At 50.5% G+C, this 19,971-nt stretch overlaps 1 protein-coding gene across 5 annotated transcripts in view; it reads left to right on the top strand.

Annotated features, from left to right (window-relative positions):
- Window positions 1–9,853, top strand: part of FRMPD3 (FERM and PDZ domain containing 3) — a 145,791-nt gene extending 135,938 nt beyond the window's left edge. For 4 of the 5 annotated variants that reach the window (XM_059883657.1, XM_015461596.3, XM_059883658.1 and 1 more), the window contains 2 exons: window positions 3,640–4,461; window positions 6,026–9,853. In XM_059883657.1, the coding sequence (XP_059739640.1) occupies window positions 3,640–4,461; window positions 6,026–8,979 (3,776 nt within the window). In that variant the 3' untranslated portion in view covers window positions 8,980–9,853. The remainder of the gene's footprint in view (window positions 1–3,639; window positions 4,462–6,025) is intronic. The other variant, XM_015461597.3, reaches the window with a different exon arrangement.
- The last annotated feature ends 10,118 nt before the right edge of the window (window positions 9,854–19,971 follow it).

Here is a 19,971-nt window from a genome sequence, read left to right on the forward strand (position 1 = left end):
ACATTCTCCTGGACAGACCATATAGTATTAGGTCATAAAATAAACCTCAACAAATTTAAAAGGAATGAAATCTTATAAAGTATGTTTTTTGAGCACAACAGAAATAGAAAAAAATAATAACAGAAAGAAATCTGGGAAATTCATATGTACATGGAAATTAAATAAAGCATTCATAAATAACCAATGGGTCAAAAAATAAATCACAAGGGAAATTGGAAAATACTTTGACATGGATGAAAATGAAGATACAATGCATGAAAACTTATGAGATCTAACTAATGTAGGGTTTAGAGGGAAATTTATAAACACCTGGATTTAAAAAGAAAAAAAGACTTTATATCAGTAACCTGACCTTCCACCTTACAAAACTTGAAGAAGACAAAGTATGGGAATTCCTTGGCAATCCAGTGGTTAGGCCATGGGATGTTCACTGCTATGGCTCAGGTTTAATCCCTGGTGGGAAAACTAAGATCCTGTAAGCCACAAGGCATAGACAAAATAAACCCCAAACAAACAAAATCAGTGAACTAAACTCAAAACAAGCAGAAGGAAAGAAACAGTATCAGTTCAGTTCAGTTTAGTCACTCAGTCGTGTCCGACTCTTTGCAGCCCCACAAACTGCAGCACGCCAGGCCACCCTGTCCATCACCAACTCCTGGAGTGCACACAAACCCATGTCCACTGAGTCGGTGATGCCATCCAACCCTCTCATCCTCTGTTGTCCCCTTCTCCTGCCCTCAATCTTTCCCAGCATCAGGGTCTTTTCCAATGAGTCAGATCTTTGCATCAGGTGGGCAAAGTACTGGAGTTTCAGCTTCAATATCAGTCCTTCCAATGAACACCCAGGACTGATCTCCTTTAGGATGGACTGGTTGGATCTCCTTGCAGTCCAAGGGACTCTCAAGAGTCTTCTCCAACACCAAAGTTCAAAAGCATCAATTCTTCGGTGCTCAGCTTTCTTTATAGTCCAACTCTCACATCCATACATGACCACTGGAAAAACCATAGCCTTAACTAGATGGACCTTTGTTGGCAAAGTAATGTCTCTGCTTTTTCATATGCTGTCTAGGTTGGTCATAACTTTCCTTCCGAGGAGTAAGTGTCTTTTAACTTCATGGCTGCAATCACCATCTGCAGGGACTTTGGAGCCCCGAAATATAAAGTCAGCCACTGTTTCCACTGTTTCCCCATCTATTTGCCATGAAGTGATGGGACCGGATGCCATGATCTTAGTTTTCTGAATGTTGAGCTTTAAGCCAACTTTTTCACTCTCCTCTCTCACTTTCATCAAGAGGCTCTTTAGTTCTTCACTTCCTGCCATAAGGGTGGTGTCATCTGCATATCTCAGGTTATTGATATTTCTCCCGGCAATCTTGATTCCAGCTTGTGCTTCTTCCAGCCCAGCGTTTCTCATGATGTACTCTGCATAGAAGTTAAATAAGCAGGGTGACAATATACAACCTTGACATACTCCTTTTCCGATTTGGAACCAGTCTGTTGTTCCATGTCCAGTTCTAACTGTTGCTTCCTGACCTGCACACAGGTTTCTCAAGAGGCAGGTCAGGTGGTCTTGTACGCCCATCTCTTTCAGAATTTTCCACAGTTGATTGTGATCCACACAGTCAAAGGCTTTGGCATAGTCAATAAAGCAGAAATAGATGTTTTTCTGGAACTCTCTTGCTTTTTCGATGATCCAGCAGATGTTGGCAATTTGATCTCTGGTTCCTCTGCCTTTTCTAAAACCAGCTTAAACATCTGGAAGTTCAAGGTTCATGTATTGCTGAAGCCTGGCTTGGAGAATTTTGAGCATTACTTTACTACCGTGTGAGATGAGTATACTTGTGCAGTAGTTTGAGCATTTGGCATTGCCTTTCTTTGGAATTAGAATGAAAACTGACCTTTTCCAGTCCTGTGGCCACTGCTGAGTTTTCCACATTTGCTGACATATTGAGTGTAGCATTTTCACAGCTTCATCTTTTAGAATTTGAAATAGCTCAACTGGAATTCCATCACCTCCACTAGCTCTGATACACGTATAAATATGCCTGAGTCCCTTTGCTGTCCAAGTGAAACTATCACAACACTGTTAACTGTCTATACTCCAACATAAAGTAAAAAGTTTAAGAAAAAAAAAAATACATGGGCTTCGTAGTCTCTCAAACCTGGGCTCAAATACAGACTGCCAGGGAATTCCCAGCTGGTCCAATGGTTAAGGCTCTGAGCGTTCACTTCCAAGGTTGTGGGTTCAATCTCTGGTTGGGAAACTAAGACCCCAAAAGCTGTGTAGCATAACGCCCCCCCCCAAAAAAAAATCCAGACTGCCATTTACAATTCATGTGACCTTAGGTAAGTCACAAAATGAATGGATCATTTTCTTTCTCTGTAAAATGGGGATAATGATAGCACCTACCTCATTGGGTTGTTGTGAGGATTAAATTGGATCAGGTATATAGTCTTAGCCTAAGATAGTGTTTGCCATCGGTCTGTCTTCTGATAGCAAAGAAAACTGGCATTGTCTGAGTATATTCTCACAAGTAACATGGGAAGGGGCCAAAAAGCAGCCTAAAAGAGAGAAGCCATTCAGAAAGAAAGCATTTGCTATGAATAATCCTCAGATCTACATACTTACCATTGTTAAATCTCCTCTGTGAAAGTCTTCTCTGATCATTCTAGACTGAAGGCCTCTCTCTCTTCTGTGAACTCCTCCTGCACTTACTGTCTCTAAAATACATTTGGTAGCAGACTTCCATGGCAGTCCAGTGGTTAAGACTCTGTACTTCCAATGCATGGGGCATGGGTTCCATCCCTGGTCAGGAAACTAAGATTCCTCTTAAGTGAGGCATGGTCAGGAAAATAAATACTTGACTAGAATATTTTGCCACATGTACATAGAGCAGGCAGGCTAGCCCTGTATGAATACAGAGAAGTGATGTGATTTGAGGAATTGAAAAAAATGCTCTTCCTACTCTCCTCCCACATAATATACATGCCAGCATCTGTCTCATATGCTTGACACATTCAGATGCCCCAAATTCTGCTAGTAGAGCTCTGTTCTTTTAGGTGCCCTCCATTGACCATCCTCTTTGAAATACACACTCTTGGAATTGTACTACCTGTTGTACACTTTCTCACTAAAGCACTACTAACTTGTCAGACTCATTTCCTTCTGCTAGAAGAGATACAACCTCACACAAGTATAACACAGGCTCTGAATAGAGGGGGTTGGAGACAGTGACAGTTCCGAGGGAACATGAAACAAACCTCACCCGTACAGCTGACTCTTGGACCAGACATATACCCATGTAAGAGTCCAGCTGTGCCCAGACACCAAGGTGTTCATCCCTACACCACCTCACCCCATGCCTTTGCCCATTGCAGAAAAGGCCCCCCCCTGGGGGCCCCCATTGCCCCCATCCCTGGGGGCTCTTAGCCACCCAGGCCATTCAATTCTACTCACTCTACTTTCAGGGTCAGCAGCAGCCTGGCTGCCCCTCCCCTCATCTCTAGGAGCCAAATCATGCTCTTTCTCAGTACCCACCACCCAGCTGGGTGCCAGAGACCCAGGCCCAAGACGCCATGTGAACTCAGCCACAGTCCTCAGCACCAGGACTCATCTGTTGATTCTCTTTCTGGGTTTAGATTACATGCACAGCGCCCACCGCCCTGTCACTGGGGGCCACCTGGGGAAAAAGGAGAGTAGTTATGTGGGCAGCGTGGGCACCAGCCCCAGGAAGTCGAGCCGCTGCACGCCCCCACCTGCCGACTCTGAGCTTGTCAGCTTTTGCTACCTCCACATGCGGGAACAAAGGAAGGAACAGGAAAGCCGGATGGATGTCAATGAAAACTTAATCTTTTTTGAGGAGACCAGGCCCCGGACCAAGTCTGACCCCACGTCCAAGAGCTCTGGCCAAGGTTATGAGGCGATCCCTGATGACTTTGATGCAGCTAGCCTAGACCACGAGCCCTGTGCCAGCAGGGCCCGCTCCTACACCTTGGACAATTCCCTTGGGGCTGAAGCCCTGAACTTCTACTGTGACTCTTGCAAAGCCAAACTCCAGGAGCAGCTGGGCCCTCGCAAAGGTGGGAGGTCTGGCTCCTCTCGTGACAATATGGTGGACTTGATGTCTCTCCCACCCCCTGGGAGTGAGGAGGAGGAAGAGGAAGAAGATGAGAGCACTTCGCTGTTGCCTGCCATTGCTGCCCCACCTCCTGGTTTCCGAGACAACAGTTCTGATGAGGATGACCCCAAGCGCCGGGCTGCCCAGAGCCAAGAGCAAGGACGCCACCTGCGGGGGCTCCTGTACGATGAGATTCCAGTGACACTGATTGACAGCGTGCAGACCCGGACAGTCCGAGATCATGCCCAGGAGCTAGATGATGCCCTGGTGTCCACTCTGCAGGCTCTGGAAGCCCTGGCAGCCTCAGAGGATGGACCACATCCCCCACCCCCACAGACTGCAGGTAACAGCCCGTTCCTCCTCTCTCTTGCCTCCCCTTCCTTGTCCTGGCCAGGCAGGGCCAGCAGGTGACATTTCTTCTTCCCAAGCAGAGGTCAAAGTTAGCGTGGTGTGTCAGGGCAGTGGATGGCCCAGAGGCAGTTCAGATAGGGTCAGGGGAGCGATGATGCTGTGACAGGGAGCTACTGCTCAGCCCCCACTACAGGTCTGGCTCTCACCATCCCATCGCTTTGGAAATGTCTTGCGGATGGACCCCAGGGATTGGGGCCATGACAGCTACGGAGCCAGGCCAGGATGGAGGATCAGAGCAAAATTGTGAGAGAGATAGAAGACAGGCAAAGAGCATCCAGCATGCATGTGTCTGGAAGAAAAACAAAATGACCAACTAACCACGTAGGGACCTGGGATCAGAGGAGCCAGGAGCCATCACTGCTCAGGGCTAAGGCCTTTATCCCACCTCAGAGTTTTGGCTCTCAGTCAGAGGCACCCAAGTCCTGGCTCCTTCACCACTTTTCGGTGTCACCTTTGCTTTTCCAAGCCACTTAACCTTCTCTGAGCCTCACTTTCGTCATCTTAAATGGATCTGAGAACAGTCCTATCTCATAGGGGTGTTGTGAGGATTAAATTGAGATCATTCTTGCAAAGTACATAAACACTTCCTAGTACATTGTACGGATTCAGTAAATTGTAGCCATTGTTATTATTATTTGGTAGGCAAGCCATACAACATGCATGTTATTCCCTGTTATAGACCCACATACATCCATCTTATAGTCTGACATGCACCCATAGCCACATGTACATCCTTCCATACACATATGCCTAAAAGAGGTCAATGCTGTAGTGAAAGGAAAGAAATAGGGAGGAAGAAGGCATATGGGAAAGCATGTGAGGCAAGGACAAGTGTGGACAGAAAGTGAAGCTATTGGGGTCAGAGGGAGCCTAGCTGACCAGGGCGAGCGTGTGCCTTTTCTGTCTGTAAGAGCATCCTTGGTGTTGGGCAGCCCCTATGTGTTCGGCCCCTAGGCCTAGCGTGACTCTCTACTCAGAGTCTGGAGCTCCAAGCACTAGCTGCTCCCAGGCTAGAGGCCCATGTGGTAGCCAGAGAGAGGCCAAGGTCTGCTAAATGGTCTCAGCTGCGGGGACAGTAGGCTGGCCTGGCCAAATGAGGAGTGCCAGAGAGAGGGAGCTCTCTTTGTCAGCTCTCTTCAGGACAATTAACAAAAATTTCCTAGGCTGTTGAGTCTAAAAATAGTGATGATTATTAGCATGTTATGTTGCCTGTGATTTGCATGTTAATTTGCCATCAAACTGCCCAGATCTTCTCTCTGGCCTCTTTTGTTTCTCTTTTGGATTCCAGCCCTTCATCACCCCTCTCCCAGCTTGCCTCTCTTTGTCCCCTCCCCTCCCCGCTTCACACCCTCAGCCCTGCAGGCCCCCCAGGGCTGACTGGATTTTCCCAGCTTGAAATCCTATTGACTAACCTTTACCCTCACAGACCGTCTACATATGATCAGAAAGGACTTGACCTGAGTAAGTGCTGCAGACCCCTCTTCCTGTCCCCCCAGGTCTGATTGTGCTGGCCACAATCACCCCTGAATCATCACTGGACTCGGGCCATGAGACCAACTCTTCAGAGCTCACAGACATGTCGGAGATGATGTCGGCCATGAAGCAGCACCAGAACACCACCTACTTCCTGGCCCAGCACCTCAACAAGGACAGCCTCCTGGCCCGCAAGGACCTGCCCTTCCGGATCCAGAGTTGTGCGGCCCAGGCTGTTCTCACGGCCCCTTATTCTCTCGGGCGCCCGGATCCCAACTCATCCCTCCAGCCAGTGGTTGCAGGTCAGAGTCCCGGTCCCCCTGGTGCTCGGAGGAAGCTGCCCTCATCGGAGGCCCAGCCACAGCGTGAACGAACATATGCCCTGGCAGTGCACCCAGCACTGTCCCCACAGCTGAGTGAGCCGAAGAATCTGAGCCTGCTGTCCCCAGTTCCTGAGGACAAAGGGCCTGGCCACACTAGGGCAGGCCTAGAGATGTCACTGAGGGCAGCCACGCCATCCCTTAGTGAAGAGCAGGTCTCTGAGCTAAGGGAGAATCTGCCCAAGGAGGTCAGGTTGAGCCCCAAGCTTATCCTGGACCCAAAGGGCAGCATGACCCCAGCCATCATCTCAGCTGCCCTCCAGCAGGTGGTTCACACTAAGAGCCTACCTGCCCCTGCCGGAGCCTTGGGGAACACTCCCAGCAGTGGAGAGAGAAGGCTAGAGGCCAGCGTGGGGAGGTCAGAGGTCAGCCTAGTAAGGCCAGAAATTAGCACAATGAGTGGCAGTGCCACTAAGAATCTGAAGTTCAAAATGAGCCCCGGTGCTCCGGAGACCTCACGCAGTTCCCAGCAGCAGCTGAGCCCAGAGGTCTCTTCCAGCTCCAGAGCACCCACAGGCAGCCGAGCTGAGAGCCTGCACCTCTCCCCACAAGAGGACAGGCTGCCTGTTCAAACTTTCCCTCCCAAAACCTATCTGTCTCGAGCGAGTCGAGAGTCAGCAGGCAAGCAAGGTACTGGGGAGGTGGCAGGCAAGGGTGGGCCTGAGGGTGCCAAGCCTTCTGTGCACAAACAGGGCACTGTCTCTGGCCATGGGGAGAAGGGGCAGCTGGAGAGCACCCCCCAAAGCAGCAAACTTGAGGAGACCAGCCTGGTCCCCCGAGTCGGCTACCCCATGATTCTGCAGAGCCCCAGCTGCCTGACACGAGGCCAGAGCCCACTGAGGCCTCAAGCCATCAACCGGCAGGTGAGCACTATGCCCTCCAGAAAGATCGAAACCACCCTGGATGGAGGCCAGTCAACCTCCGAAGGTCCTGTCAAGCCCAAATCTTCCCGGGGTCCTTTCCGGCTCCGTAATTTATTCTCTGCCACCTTCCCAACACGCCAGAAGAAGGAGACTGATGAGCGGCAGGCCCAGCTGCAGAAGGTGAAGCAGTATGAGCTGGAGTTCCTCGAGGAACTCCTTAAGCCGCCAAGCCAGGGGGAGCTGCCAGGAGCCGAGTACCTGCAACCCCCAGCGCCAGGCCGCTGCAGCTGCCAGCTCCGCAGCAGCCCTGTGCAGCAGGGACCTGGCATGTCCCGTGAGCAGAGGCGCAGCTGCGATTGCAAGCGCATGTGCAGGGGGGCCTGGCCTCAGGCTCCCCAGACGCCAGTGCCCAGCCTCCGGGGGAAGGATCGGGACAGGGTCCCCCCTACCCAGAGGCAGCCAGAGGCCGGCCCAGGCTTGAGCCTCGACACCCCCACCAGTGTCAGGCGCATCCGCTCCACCAGCCTGGAGTCCCGAGAGTGCCGATCGGACCCTGAGAGTGGTGTTTCTTGCCTGACCACGTGTGCCTCTGGGGGCGAGTGTCTCGGAGCTCCCAACTACAGGAAACTGATGCGCCGCTACAGCATCAGTGAGCTGGACCAGGGTGACAGGGCCTCACTGACCTCAGACATCTACCCGCACCCACCCCTGGGCATGCTGCCCAGGGAGGCCAAGGAGGTAGAGGCGGGCCTCCCCCTAGGCATGGGTCCCAAAAGCAAGTCGCTGGAGTCCCCGACCTTGGGAGACCCCTCTTACGTCCATGTCGCCCCTGAGACCAAAGGGCCCCGACAGATGGCCGTGTTCTCACTGCCAGAAGAGGTGTACCGGAAGCCCGCAGAGCTGGACGAGGACAGTGAGAACAGCAAGTGCTGCTCCATCCGCTACTGCTTCTACTACCGCAAGTGTGACATGGCAGATGATGCCAGTGATGGCAAGGATGAGCTCTCGTACTCCATCCCCATGAAGATCCTGCCCGGCATGAAGCTGGATGAGCAGGTAGTGCCCGTGGTGAGCAGGACCCTGCAGGTGCTGGATGCCACCACCTGCAGCAGCAGCAGCCCCGAGGCATCCCGCACCCAGGAGATCGACCTGCGGGTGTCCACCTTCGAGGGAAGCCTGGCCAAAATCAATGCCCTGCGGGCCCATGCCTATGGCCTGCCCGACGGCTTCCTGGCCGCCCGGCTGGACACCAACGAGCTGCTGACGGTCCTGCGGCAGTGTGTGGCCAGTCCTGAGGCCCGCGCCCCCAAGCCCTACGTCTCCCAGATCTCTGAATACAAACTGGAACTGGCTCTCAAGTTCAAGGAGCTCCGGGCCTCCTGCCGCCGTGTGGCCAACGTGGACAAGAGCCCCACGCACATGCTGGCGGCCATCACGGGCAGCTTCCAGGTGCTGAGCAGCCTCATTGAGACCTTTGTGCGGCTGGTGTTCATCGTGCGCTCTGAGGCCCAGCGCCAGGAGCTGCTGGCCAAGGTGGAGGAAGTGGTGAGGAACTACACCTTCCTGCTGCGCGCAGCTGAAGAGTCCACTGCCCGGAACCTTAACCAGCAGCAGCAGCAGCAACAGCAGGCAGCAACAGCCTTGGGGGCAGCTGGGGGCCACCCGCCAGGCTCCCCAACTTCAGCGACTGTTATGAGCACATTCACCCGCTCCTTAAAGACCCTTATTAAGTAGGCCATCTGCCCAGGCCTGCCCCCCTTCTCCAACCGTGGCCCCAGGTTTGAGCTTTGTGGTCTTTGCATCTTGTGGTGAGTATATGTGTCTGCTGGGCCAGTCAGGGCCCCCCTGAGTCCTCAGTCTCCAGGGACTGAGAAGTCCCTGGATTGGAGGCTGTCCCTGAGGGCTCCAGGCAGCTGCCACCCTGGGTATCCTCACCCCTTCCCTGGCCTCTGGGCGTCACTGTGAGGGCCACGGCCCCCCCGTCACTACGCCCGTCACAGAGCTGTATTTTCTCTCTTCTCTAGGGCTGAGACGTGACGTCAGGTCCACTTCCTGCTCCATCGTGGGAGTCAGAGGGAGGCAGGCCTGAAGCCAGAGGCCCGTGGGTCTCGAGCTCCTCTTGGCACCTGTTTCCCTCCAGGGCCACGGCGGTGCCGAGCGAGCAGAGGGGAGAGGGCACACAGCCCAGATGTGCCCAAGCTCTCACTCACTTGGCAGGAGCCACCCTGAGGGCTGGTGCCCAGGTGGTGGGTCTGCAGAAAACAGCCACTCTGGGCTGTTGGTGGCCAGCTCTACAGGCTGGCAGCCTTGGGAGCACTCGCCCCTGGGCCCAGTAGCTCCACACCAGCCATTCCCAAAGTGCCCTGTCCCTCGCTGACGGGCAGGGCAGCTCAGTCCACTAGGGAGCAGGCATCTGGGATTACCCCGCTCGTCCTGGGTAAGGTACCTGGTGACCATGTCTGCCCTGGGGAGACCCAGTGCAGGCCTTGGAGCCCACCCTGCCCAGCCCGGCCCAGCACAGGGGCTGTCGCTGCCAGCATGCGACTCCTCTCAACATCTCTCTACCAGACAGACTGTCCTTAGGAGTCCGACTTAGCTACAGATTGGGGGTGGGGGGTGGGGGGTGGGGGGCAGGGGGTTGGGGGTGGGGGGGTGTCGATGACTATATCTTAAACTTCTGGAAGCTAGCGTGATATGTTAATCCTGAGTATATGCTTTTGGCTGTGTATTGACCCTGTGGATTTGTCTCTCTAAGAAAAGAAGCTGAGCGCCTTACCCGGTGCAGTCCTGCACCTCTCTCTCTCCCTTTCTCTCTCTCTCTCTCTCTCCCCTCCCCTGGAGTTATCTGGAAGGGAATTCACACTGTTTCGCATTCTTCTTGACACACATCTGCTGCCGTCACCGTCCCCCCACAGTGTTCCTGGGAGTGAAGACACGGAGTCCCTACTAATTGCCCATTGTAGGGAACAAAGAAAGCCAATGTTTCTTCTGTATAGATTGCTTCTCATGCACCTCTCCATATTCCCCATTTCCCACATGCTCGTGCCCTGTGTCTGCCTCATTCATCGTTCTGTGAGGGGCTCATGTGAAACCTCCCGTTCTTATGTGAGTTTTATAAAGATGTACACTGTGCTCAACCCCCACCTATCCTTGGTACCCCCGAGTGTGATAAAAGACCCCCTGAGTGGCAATTCCTCCCGGCAAGGATTAGAGGAGCTCGTTCTGCAAAAGCCAGCGCCCCCCGCTCTTCCTTGCCTCTCCTCCCACAGGACCAAGTTGTTTAATGGGCCAGAGATGCAGCCAGGTGGGGAACCCTTGCCCCCAAGACCACTGTGAGCCCACTTGCTGACATGGTCTCCCTCTTCTCCCAACCTCTTGATCCTGCCTCTTCACCACTTAGGTCCCGCCTGTGTCATTCATTCCACCGCCATCCTTCACCTCTCCCTCAACCTCATGGAGAGGACACATTTTCTAATGTCTGTATATAGTATATATACTACATAAAATATATAAATTCTATATATATACTAATTTATGTCTTGTTTTTCAAACAAGAATGATTAAATCTATTCATCTTACTATCCCAATAAGTCTTTGCAGTGCCTCTGTGTGGGAGTCCTTGTGTCCTTGAATTGTTGATTGCTGGCAGCCCTCTGAATGCTCCCACTGGGCCCCTCACCCATCTATCTGGGCCCCGGTGGACAAGGAGAGCTGAGAACCCTGCTCTTCCAGCCTCCCCTTTGCCCCTCTTAGAAGTCTCCTGTTTGTCACAGGAGTTGGATACTGTGCTCCTTTCACTTGACCCTGGGGCCTTTGGCTCCACTGGCCACCGTGGCTGCCAGCAAGGGCAGCACAGAAACACCATGTGCTCTGTGCTGGGAGAACTGGGCAGCCTGGGAGCTAGGAGACAGAGGTTCAGGTCAGCTTTCACGTTGCTTTGGGAAATGGGGCCTCTCCCTCTGAAACTGCACCCAGTTACCTCAGAACTAGCCTGTAGTTAAAGCTAGCCAATCCTTTGCAATGGCCTCTAGCAATTTCTAGGGACAGGGGTATTTCCATACAATAGAAGCAACAGGACCCTAAGCAGAGATGGTTTTTCAGAGAGTTACCTAGTCGGGGGTGGTAATTCTATTTCTCCTGTTCTGGGTCCTTGTGGTAATCACAGATTCCACAAGTCTATGAGATACCTTTGTGCCAACTAGGAAGTTTCTCCCTGCTGCACCCACCTGCCATGACGAATTAGGGGAGGCAGATCCAGTCCTCTGGGTGATGCTAGGCCTTTGGACACATAGCTTGGTAATTTCAGGCCCACTTGCTTCCCTGGCCGAGTGTACATCCTATACAACTGTGTACAGCAGCCCTAATGAGTTACTTCCTCCCAAAGCTTGGACACAGATGCTTTTCCTCATGTTTGCAAAGGTCATGGCTAAAGTGGTTTGGAAGCCACACATGGAGGAGGAACCAGAGACAGCAGTCAGGCTGGGTGGCTCTGCATGTGGGAGGCTACCCAGGGTGACCTGGTGGCAGAACTCTTTGGGGAAATACCCACCAGGGATACATCCCATGACATCAAGGTTGGGACTCTTGAAGTCAGTCCCAGTGTGAACAGAGGCCACCACTCAAAATGACCTGATTGGACAGTCCAGAAACTTGTGGTCCTGTACCACACTGGTAGCTCCTTATAGTCAGAAAGCATATCTTATTCAGTTCTATAGTCTGGGTGTGCACCCACACAGTACCTGCCTGGCACATAGTAGGTGTTCAATAAACATTTGTTGAATGAATGTGTTGAATGAGATGACTGCCGTGAGAGAGTCCTGCCAGACCTCTGACCCTCGTGAAAAAGGTCCTCTCTATGGGAATGGCTAACCCTAGTCAGTGCAGTTGGATGAGGCGCAGCAACCTGGCATCCTCCTATCAAAGATGAGGAGTCACGTTCATTACAGACTTTGCAATGGCCTCTGGCGATTTCTAGGGAGAGGGGTATTTCCGTACAATAGAAGCAGCAGGACCCTAAGCAGAGCTGACATCTCTGGTTTTTCAGAGATATCTAATGGTGGGTGCTGATTCTATTTCTCCTGTTCTGGGTCCTTGTGGTAATCACAGGTCCCCACAAGTCTATGAGATACCTTTGTGCCAACTAGGAAAAGTGTACCACAGACTCAGAGCTGAGTTTCACCAGTTACTTTCCAAAAGCTTCACAAACTCTCCTGAGGTGCTCAATGGACTCCTCTTCTCCTGACCTGGGGTGGTTCTCTGCAGTAGCTGGGAGACCTGGGTGGGGTTGGCACAGGCTTCTCCCCACAAGCACCTTCCTCACCATCTTTGGCCTGAGCTGGAGCCGGAAGCTGATCCTCTCCAGCCATCCTGTACCTGACACAAGTCCCCAGAGCCTGCCTCCTGCCTTTCCAACTTCAGGCCATTTGAGGAAAATGGGTTCACACTACTGGCGTGGGCCCAGGATGCCAGTGGTGTTGGCACAATCACATTTTTTTTTCCAAACTGCTATCAAGACACTGTGGATCATAGTCAATTTCATCAACAATGAATTGAAAGGGGCCGCCTGAGCCAGAACTTCTACTGCCAAAGGGACCGGGGAGGATCGGCTACCAGCACTAGGAAGGGGTATGGTTTTCTGTCTTAGGATCAAATTTCTCCAAAGAGCCACTAGGATGGGAGTACTAACTCCATCCCATGCCCCATCCTGTCAGCCTGGGAGCCAGACTGTGTGTGTGTGTGTGTGTGTGTGTCTTCAGAGGAAATGACCCCTGAGGGTTCAGTCTCGGGTCTGGGCAAAATGTCCTGGATTCCAGGTGGGTTTCTTGGTTTCAACGCCCTGACCTGCTGGGAGCAACCATTACATGGAAACCATGGAGGCCTGACTTCTCACAGGTACAGAACTTCTTGTTTCAGTTTGGGTTTCTGCTTCCCACTCATGATCACGGCCCACACACCAGTAAGTCTGCAGGTGCTGCCCATGCTCCCAGTATCTCAGGGACACTGCCGGGCACCCTCACTGACCTTTCCAGCTGCAGGTTTTGGACCTACCACTTAGCAGTGTGCTCACTGTGAGCTTCTTGCCCTCCCATCTGCGATGACTGTCCTTCCCTCTGCATACTGACGCCTCATTCTAATGTTCACTGCTTTGGCTGAAAGGAATATGAATAAGTTGGGAGCCTTCCACAGCACAGAAAAATTTGATCCCTGCCTTTAAATGTGTGCGCATGCACACACACACACAAACGTGTATGAGTATCTACCCTATGCTGGGCACTGTGTTAAGTACTTTACATGCATGATCTTATCGGGTTTCCCAGGTAGCACTAGTGGTAAAGAACTTACCTGCCAATGCAGCAGACACAAGAGACATGGGTTCGATCCCTGGGTCAGGAAGATCCCCTGGAGGAGGGCATGGCAACCCACTCCAGTATTCTTGCCTAGAGAATCCCATGGACAGAGGAGCCTGGTGGTGGGCTACAGACCATGGGGTCACAAAGAGTCAGACACAACTCAGTGACTTAGCACGCATGCACACATGCATGTTCTTATTTAAACTTTCTAAGATCCTTAGAGAGAAATACCACAAGCATATCCACTTTTCTTGGAAGAAACTGAAGCCTAGAGAGGTTAAGTCACTACCTTGGTCATACAGCTGGTAAGCAGTAAGCTAGCTGGTTTCCAAACTCAGACCAAGCTTTCACCTGCTACCCTGCAGTACTCAGCCTAGCGCCAAATTTAAAGCCCCTCCCCCTGAAAACAGAGGCACAGGCGCAGCCACACTCGTCAGAGGATGGCCTATAACTGTTGCTCAAGGTACAGGCAGCGTGTGGGTCATTGATAAGGTTGGGGTGGAAGGTGCAGGATACTGCAAGCCCAGCTGACTCTTCACCCAGCGGCCCCAGTGCCATGTGACTCTCAGAAGCAGTGGAGTCATATAGAGCAGCTGTGTCCAAAAAGTCACCATCATCAAAATGAGGGGAACATCCCTCCCGCATGTTCCTCAAATGGGAATCTGAGTTTCCTATGGGTATGACCCATACTCATTATGCACTGGCATTTTTCTCAAAGATTTTGTAGGCAAATACCACATGAATGATATATTTAACTTTTCAAAAATATTTATTTTACTTATTATTTTTTTATTTGGCTGGAGAGGGTTGTAGTTGCAGCATGCAGGATCTAGTTCCCTGACCAGGGATTGAACCATTCCCTGCATTGGGAGTGCAGAGTCTCAGCCACTGGGCCACCAGGGACGTCCCTATCTTCAATGTTTTTATGTAAAACTTTGGAGAGGAATGAAGAAGTTGAACTTGCTGTAAAGAAAACATATCATTTCAAAAGACACTCGAGACGCATGGTTGATACTTCTGGCTTCATTACCATGTCTACTGCACCAGCGTCCAGGTTCACCCTTCTCTACCCCTAGATGTGCGTTGGTGAAAATGCTGGACACGCTCTGAGTCCATCAGATGAACTATATAGTGATGTAGGCCCCAAGGGGAGGACAGCTAAGGCTCACCTATTTCTGTGCATCTGGGCCCTGGCGGTCAGGCACCTCTTTGGGTATGAGACACCTGGCATGACAGAGTGCCAGGAAGGGGCGCCAGGAGGAGATTGAGCACATTATCAAAGTCTCCTTCTCAGCCCCAGTGTTGCCTCTGACACACTTTAGCACAGGGTCAGTCCCATGATTTAGTGGTAAAGAATCTGCCTGCAATATACAGGAGACATGGGTTCGATCCCTGGGTCGGGAAGATCCCCGGGGGAGGAAATGGCAACCCACGCCAGTATTCTTGCCTGGGGAAATCCCATGGACATAGGAGCCTGGCAGGCTACAGTTCATGGGATCACTAAGAGTCAGACACGACTTTGCAAATAAACCACCAACCACAGCCCTGGGTACAGACAGGGAAGTCAGATTCTATGCCACCCAAAATTTCTTCCTCTGCAATGAGCAGGCAAAGCAGGGTGGCCATGTGCGTAAGGTGAGTGGTTCCCCCTAGAATCAGGGCTCGGTTCTATTTTCAGCCTGGCCGCTAACTTGTCATCTGATGGGAGTACAAATCATTTCTTCTCTTTGGATCTCTTCTCTAAAACGAAGATGACTGAGTCTTCAGCCTCCCTCTGCAGCTGGGAGGATTAATGAGGTGGTACTGAAAAAAACAGCTGTAAAAGTCCTAGCTGTAGAGCTTAACAAGTGCAAATCGAACTGCTCCGTTTGCAGCCAGTCCACAGAAACTAATTAAGCTTGTACCAAGAGCCTGGCACTAGGAAATTGGGTGTCTATTTCCTTCAAATATCCATTATTTTCTGACAAAAACCACCTTCCCCTCAAAAAGGCATGTGTGAGGTCTCTGCCCTCTCGGGCCTTTCTTTTGAAATTGGGAAGCCCACCTGCTCCCTCAGTACACACTCCCATCCTGGACCCAAGGCTCCCTGTCAGGCAGACCCAACGCTCTTTTCAGCCATTGGCCAGTACCCCAGCTTGTTTCTCTGACACCTTCCTCTCCTCTCCATTCTCATCCTCTTTGCTTTAAAGCAGCTATAATTCAAGGAAACTTGAGCTTCTCATTTTTTTTTTTTTTTTTCAACATTCAGGCTTAGTTCACAGGAAACAACTTTCCATTTCAAATTCTTAGCCAGCTTCTCAAGGACAGCTTCGAGTTCTTGCTGCAGTGCCTGTGTTTAGCTCCTGTGCATCCCACTCCCACCTTAGAAGTTTGCCAACCTATGGCAGTGGGCCAAGGGCAGCAGGAGAAATGATTTTTGAAGACCCATGGGGGCAGGGGGTGGGGAGGCAGTTCAGCTCCCAGATCACAGCAAGACGGCTTAGAAGGCAAAGCTGGCTTTGGTTCCCACCCCCTGGTTCTTTCCCTACCCCTGGTTCTCCCTTGCCAGGACACTCTGGGCCCTCAAGCATTCCTCTAGCTTGTCAATGCCCTGCTGCTGCTAAGTCGCTTCAGTCGTGTCCGACTCTGTGTGACCCCATAGATGGCAGCCCACCAGGCTCCCCCATCCCTGGGATTCTCCAGGCAAGAACACTGGAGTGGGTTGCCATTTCCTTCTCCAATGCATGAAAGTGAAAAGTGAAAGTGAAGTTGCTCAGTCGTGTCCGACTCCTAGCGACCCTATGGACTGCAGCCTACCAGGCTCCTCCGTCCATGGGATTTTCCAGGCAAGAGTACTGGAGTGGGGTGCCATTGCCTTCTCCGGTCAATGCCCTACATGGTGATAACCCTCTAGGCATTCCCCCCCTACAAAATGACCTCTTCCTCCTCTTCCTCTCCCCACATAAAAACTAGTATTACAGGCCTATGTTTGGTTTCGGAGCCATCTGATTAACACACAAATCAATTTATACCATGCCTCATGGCTTCCTATAAAGCTAGCTTTAGTGATAACCAGTGCAGGATGCAATGAATGTGATATTTGAATTTGTATGCATGCCTGTGACCTAGGTAACATGGCCATTGGAAATCCCTTCTCTCGGTTATGGCATTATGCCAGTGGGGATGGTCTAAGCCACTGAGGTAAACAGAGTTCTCTTTGCCTTCTCTAGAATCCTAATCATTCAATCCCTCAGCCTGTCTACTTGTAAACTCAGAAACCCACCCACCTCTCCCTACCTCATATGAAAAATATTGGGGTGGGGGGCAAGCCACACAGCTTGTGAGATCTGAGTTCCCCATCCAGGGACTGAACTCATGCCCCCCATCAATGGAAATACAGAGTTCTAACCACTGGACAACCAGGGAATTTCCCTCATATAAATTTGAAGGTAAATCTGCAGTATGGGCAAGCTGTTTGCAGATTCTTGTTTCCTAGTACAATTTTTAGGAAATGGTACATTTCCTATAAATTCCTGCTTCCTAGTACAATTTAGAGGAAAAGGGGGGAAATGCCATATGGCAATGACGTGATTCTTGGCCCCCAAGGACAGGAGAATTGGTAGGAAACGGAGACAAGGACAAGCATTCCTGCCCCTTTCCTTGCCTGGCACAGCAGGAATGTACAATGCCTCCAGGGACCTGGAAAAATTCAAAGAACTGAGTCAAAAACAGGCAGATGTTCCCCGTGCTGAACAATGGAAGAGGCTTTGATCTGACTTGCCGTTTCTGCAGCCCTGAGCCCATGCTAGCTTGGCTCTGTAACAGAGCGGCACTAGGAGCCAGGAGATTTGGGTTCTACTTGCAGCTCTTTCAAGAACTAGCTGTGTGACCTTGGGCATTCACTTCCCTCCCCTGAGTATCAGTGTCTTGCTATACATTAATAAAAGGAGTGGGTTGAACTAGAGGTCCTATTAGCTTTAAAAGAGCACATTTTCCCTACATTCTTTCATATAAGCATTTTTTTAGACAAAGACAAGTACTTCTAGCATCACCCAAACATTCGCCAGGTCAGTAATTAAACTGGGAGAACTCTGCAACCTCATAAAATGTAAGCACCAGAACAGACCACCGAGCCAGCTTGGCCCTGCTGCTTTCATCTAATCCCCTCTGTCAAGGGGGATAAAATCTCCTGTTTCTTAAATCCCTGGATGATTCTCACTCCCTGGAATACTGACCTTGTACAATAAAGCCTACATTCACATGAAACCAACTCACAAGAACCCTAGAGAGTGAAATCCATCTAAAGGGTTCAGGCAAATCCTAAGGTAAAGCAGCAAACTTGGCTTTATGAGATAAATCTTCTGCAACAGGACTGCGTTTTGTTTGTCTGTTTGTTTTTGTTTGTTTGGCCTTGCTGCATGGCTTGTGGGGTCTTACTTCCCCGACCAGGAATAGACTGGAATAAACTTCGCAATGAAAGCACGAAGTCCTAACCATTGGAGTGCCAGGGAAGTCCCAGAACTGGATTTAAAAGACTTCTGTTGGACTTTCCCGGTGATCCAGTGGATAAGATTCCACCTTTTTCCAGTAGTCATGTACGGGTGTGAGTTGGATGATGAAGAAGGCTGAGAGCCAAAAAACTGATGCTTTTGAACTGTGGTTCTGGAGAAGATTCTTGAGAATTCCTTGGACAGCAAGGAGATCAAATCAGTTCATCCTAAAGGAAGTCAACCCTGAATATTCATTGGAAGGACTGATGCTGAAGCTCCAATATTTTGGCCACCTGATGTGAAGTGCCAACTCATTAGAAAAGATCCTGATTCTGGGAAAGATTGCAGGCAAAAGGAGAAGGGGATGACAGAGGATGAGATGGTTGGATGGCATCACTGACTCGATGGATGAGTTTGAGCAAACTTTGGGAGATGGTGAAGGACAGGGAAGCTTGGCATGCTGCAGTCCATGGGGTCACAAAGAGTCAGACATGACTTAGCGACTGAATGACAATGCAGGGGGTACAGGTTCGGTCCCTGGTCAGGGAACTAAGATCCCACATGCTACAGGGTACAGCCAAAAATTAGAGGAAAAGAAAAAGTAAACCTAAAGATAAACTGTTGAGAATTCCTTGGCAGTCCAGTGGTTAGCCCTCTGAACTCTCAATGCTGAGGGCCCCAGTTCAATCCCTGGACAGGGAACTAAAAATCCCACAAGGCACATGGAAAAAAAAAAAAGAAGAAGACTTTTGTTAATAAAACCATGACTTACATTTATGCCTTTTGCTCTTTCAAAGGACTACTAAAGTTAATCCTTTTGAAAAGCTGTTACTACTCACCTCGTAATATATCTTTGGCATCAGTTCAGATTTTCAGTTCAAATTCTTAAATCTTTAAAATGCATCCACTCTAAGGGTCTGTGCTAAGGGCTGTGAGAGATGCATGGTCTCTGGCCTCAAAGAGTTTGTGTGCTCACTGAAGACACAGAGAACATAAATTGGGAGTTCAGGGCCCACAGAAGGGCTAACTCTTGAGAGTTGGTGCACTCAGTGTGGGCTCAGCACATCGGGCTGTCTCTACAGATGTACTGTGCTTTGTGGTGGCCTTTGAAAGCCCTCTGGTGTGCTGACAAAAGAGAGACACCCACCTGCCATCACCCTGGCACTGAGTTAGGAGTTGGCTGAAAATGTGAAGGTGAGGATATGAACAATGAGAGGCCACACTGGCCTCGAGAGGGAAAGAGATAGAACTAAGGCAGGAGACAGAAAAGAGAAAATAGCTTGAAAGAAATGCTAATACCCAGAAGGAGCAGGAAAGTTTGCTTGAAGATGACAAGGAAGTCCAGCTGGTCAAAGCCGCTGCTTAGAAGGAGCCCTGCGCACTGGGATTGAAATGGCAGGACCAGAAGAGACTCTACTGTAACTCCTTCCTTATATTCCTGCAGGGGATGGGAGGAGAGAACCATAACTTTCTCTCTGCCTGCTGTTAAAGTAGTCATTTACGAATCTGTAAAGCTTCTCAAGGAAAAGGTCATGTTTTATTCATTTCTGTAATCCAAAGGCTGACCACTGTTATCTTGCCCATAGTTGCTGCCCAAGAAATCCCTGCAGAAGAAGTGACTGAATAAATGGATAAATTTAGACCCTCCTATAAGGCTATGGTTTTTCCTGTGGTCATGTATGGATGTGAGAGTTGGACTGTGAAGAAGGCTGAGCACCGAAGAATTGATGCTTTTGAACTGTGGTGTTGGAGAAGACTTTTGAGAGTCCTTTGGACTGCAAGGAGATCCAACCAGTCCATTCTAAAGGAGATCAGTCCTGGGTGTTCTTTGGAAGGAATGATGCTAAAGCTGAAACTCCAGTACTTTGGCCACCTCATGCGAAGAGTTGACTCATTGGAAAAGACTG

Source organism: Bos taurus, chromosome X (assembly GCF_002263795.3).
Source record: "Bos taurus isolate L1 Dominette 01449 registration number 42190680 breed Hereford chromosome X, ARS-UCD2.0, whole genome shotgun sequence".
NCBI classification, from domain to species: Eukaryota; Metazoa; Chordata; class Mammalia; order Artiodactyla; family Bovidae; genus Bos; species Bos taurus.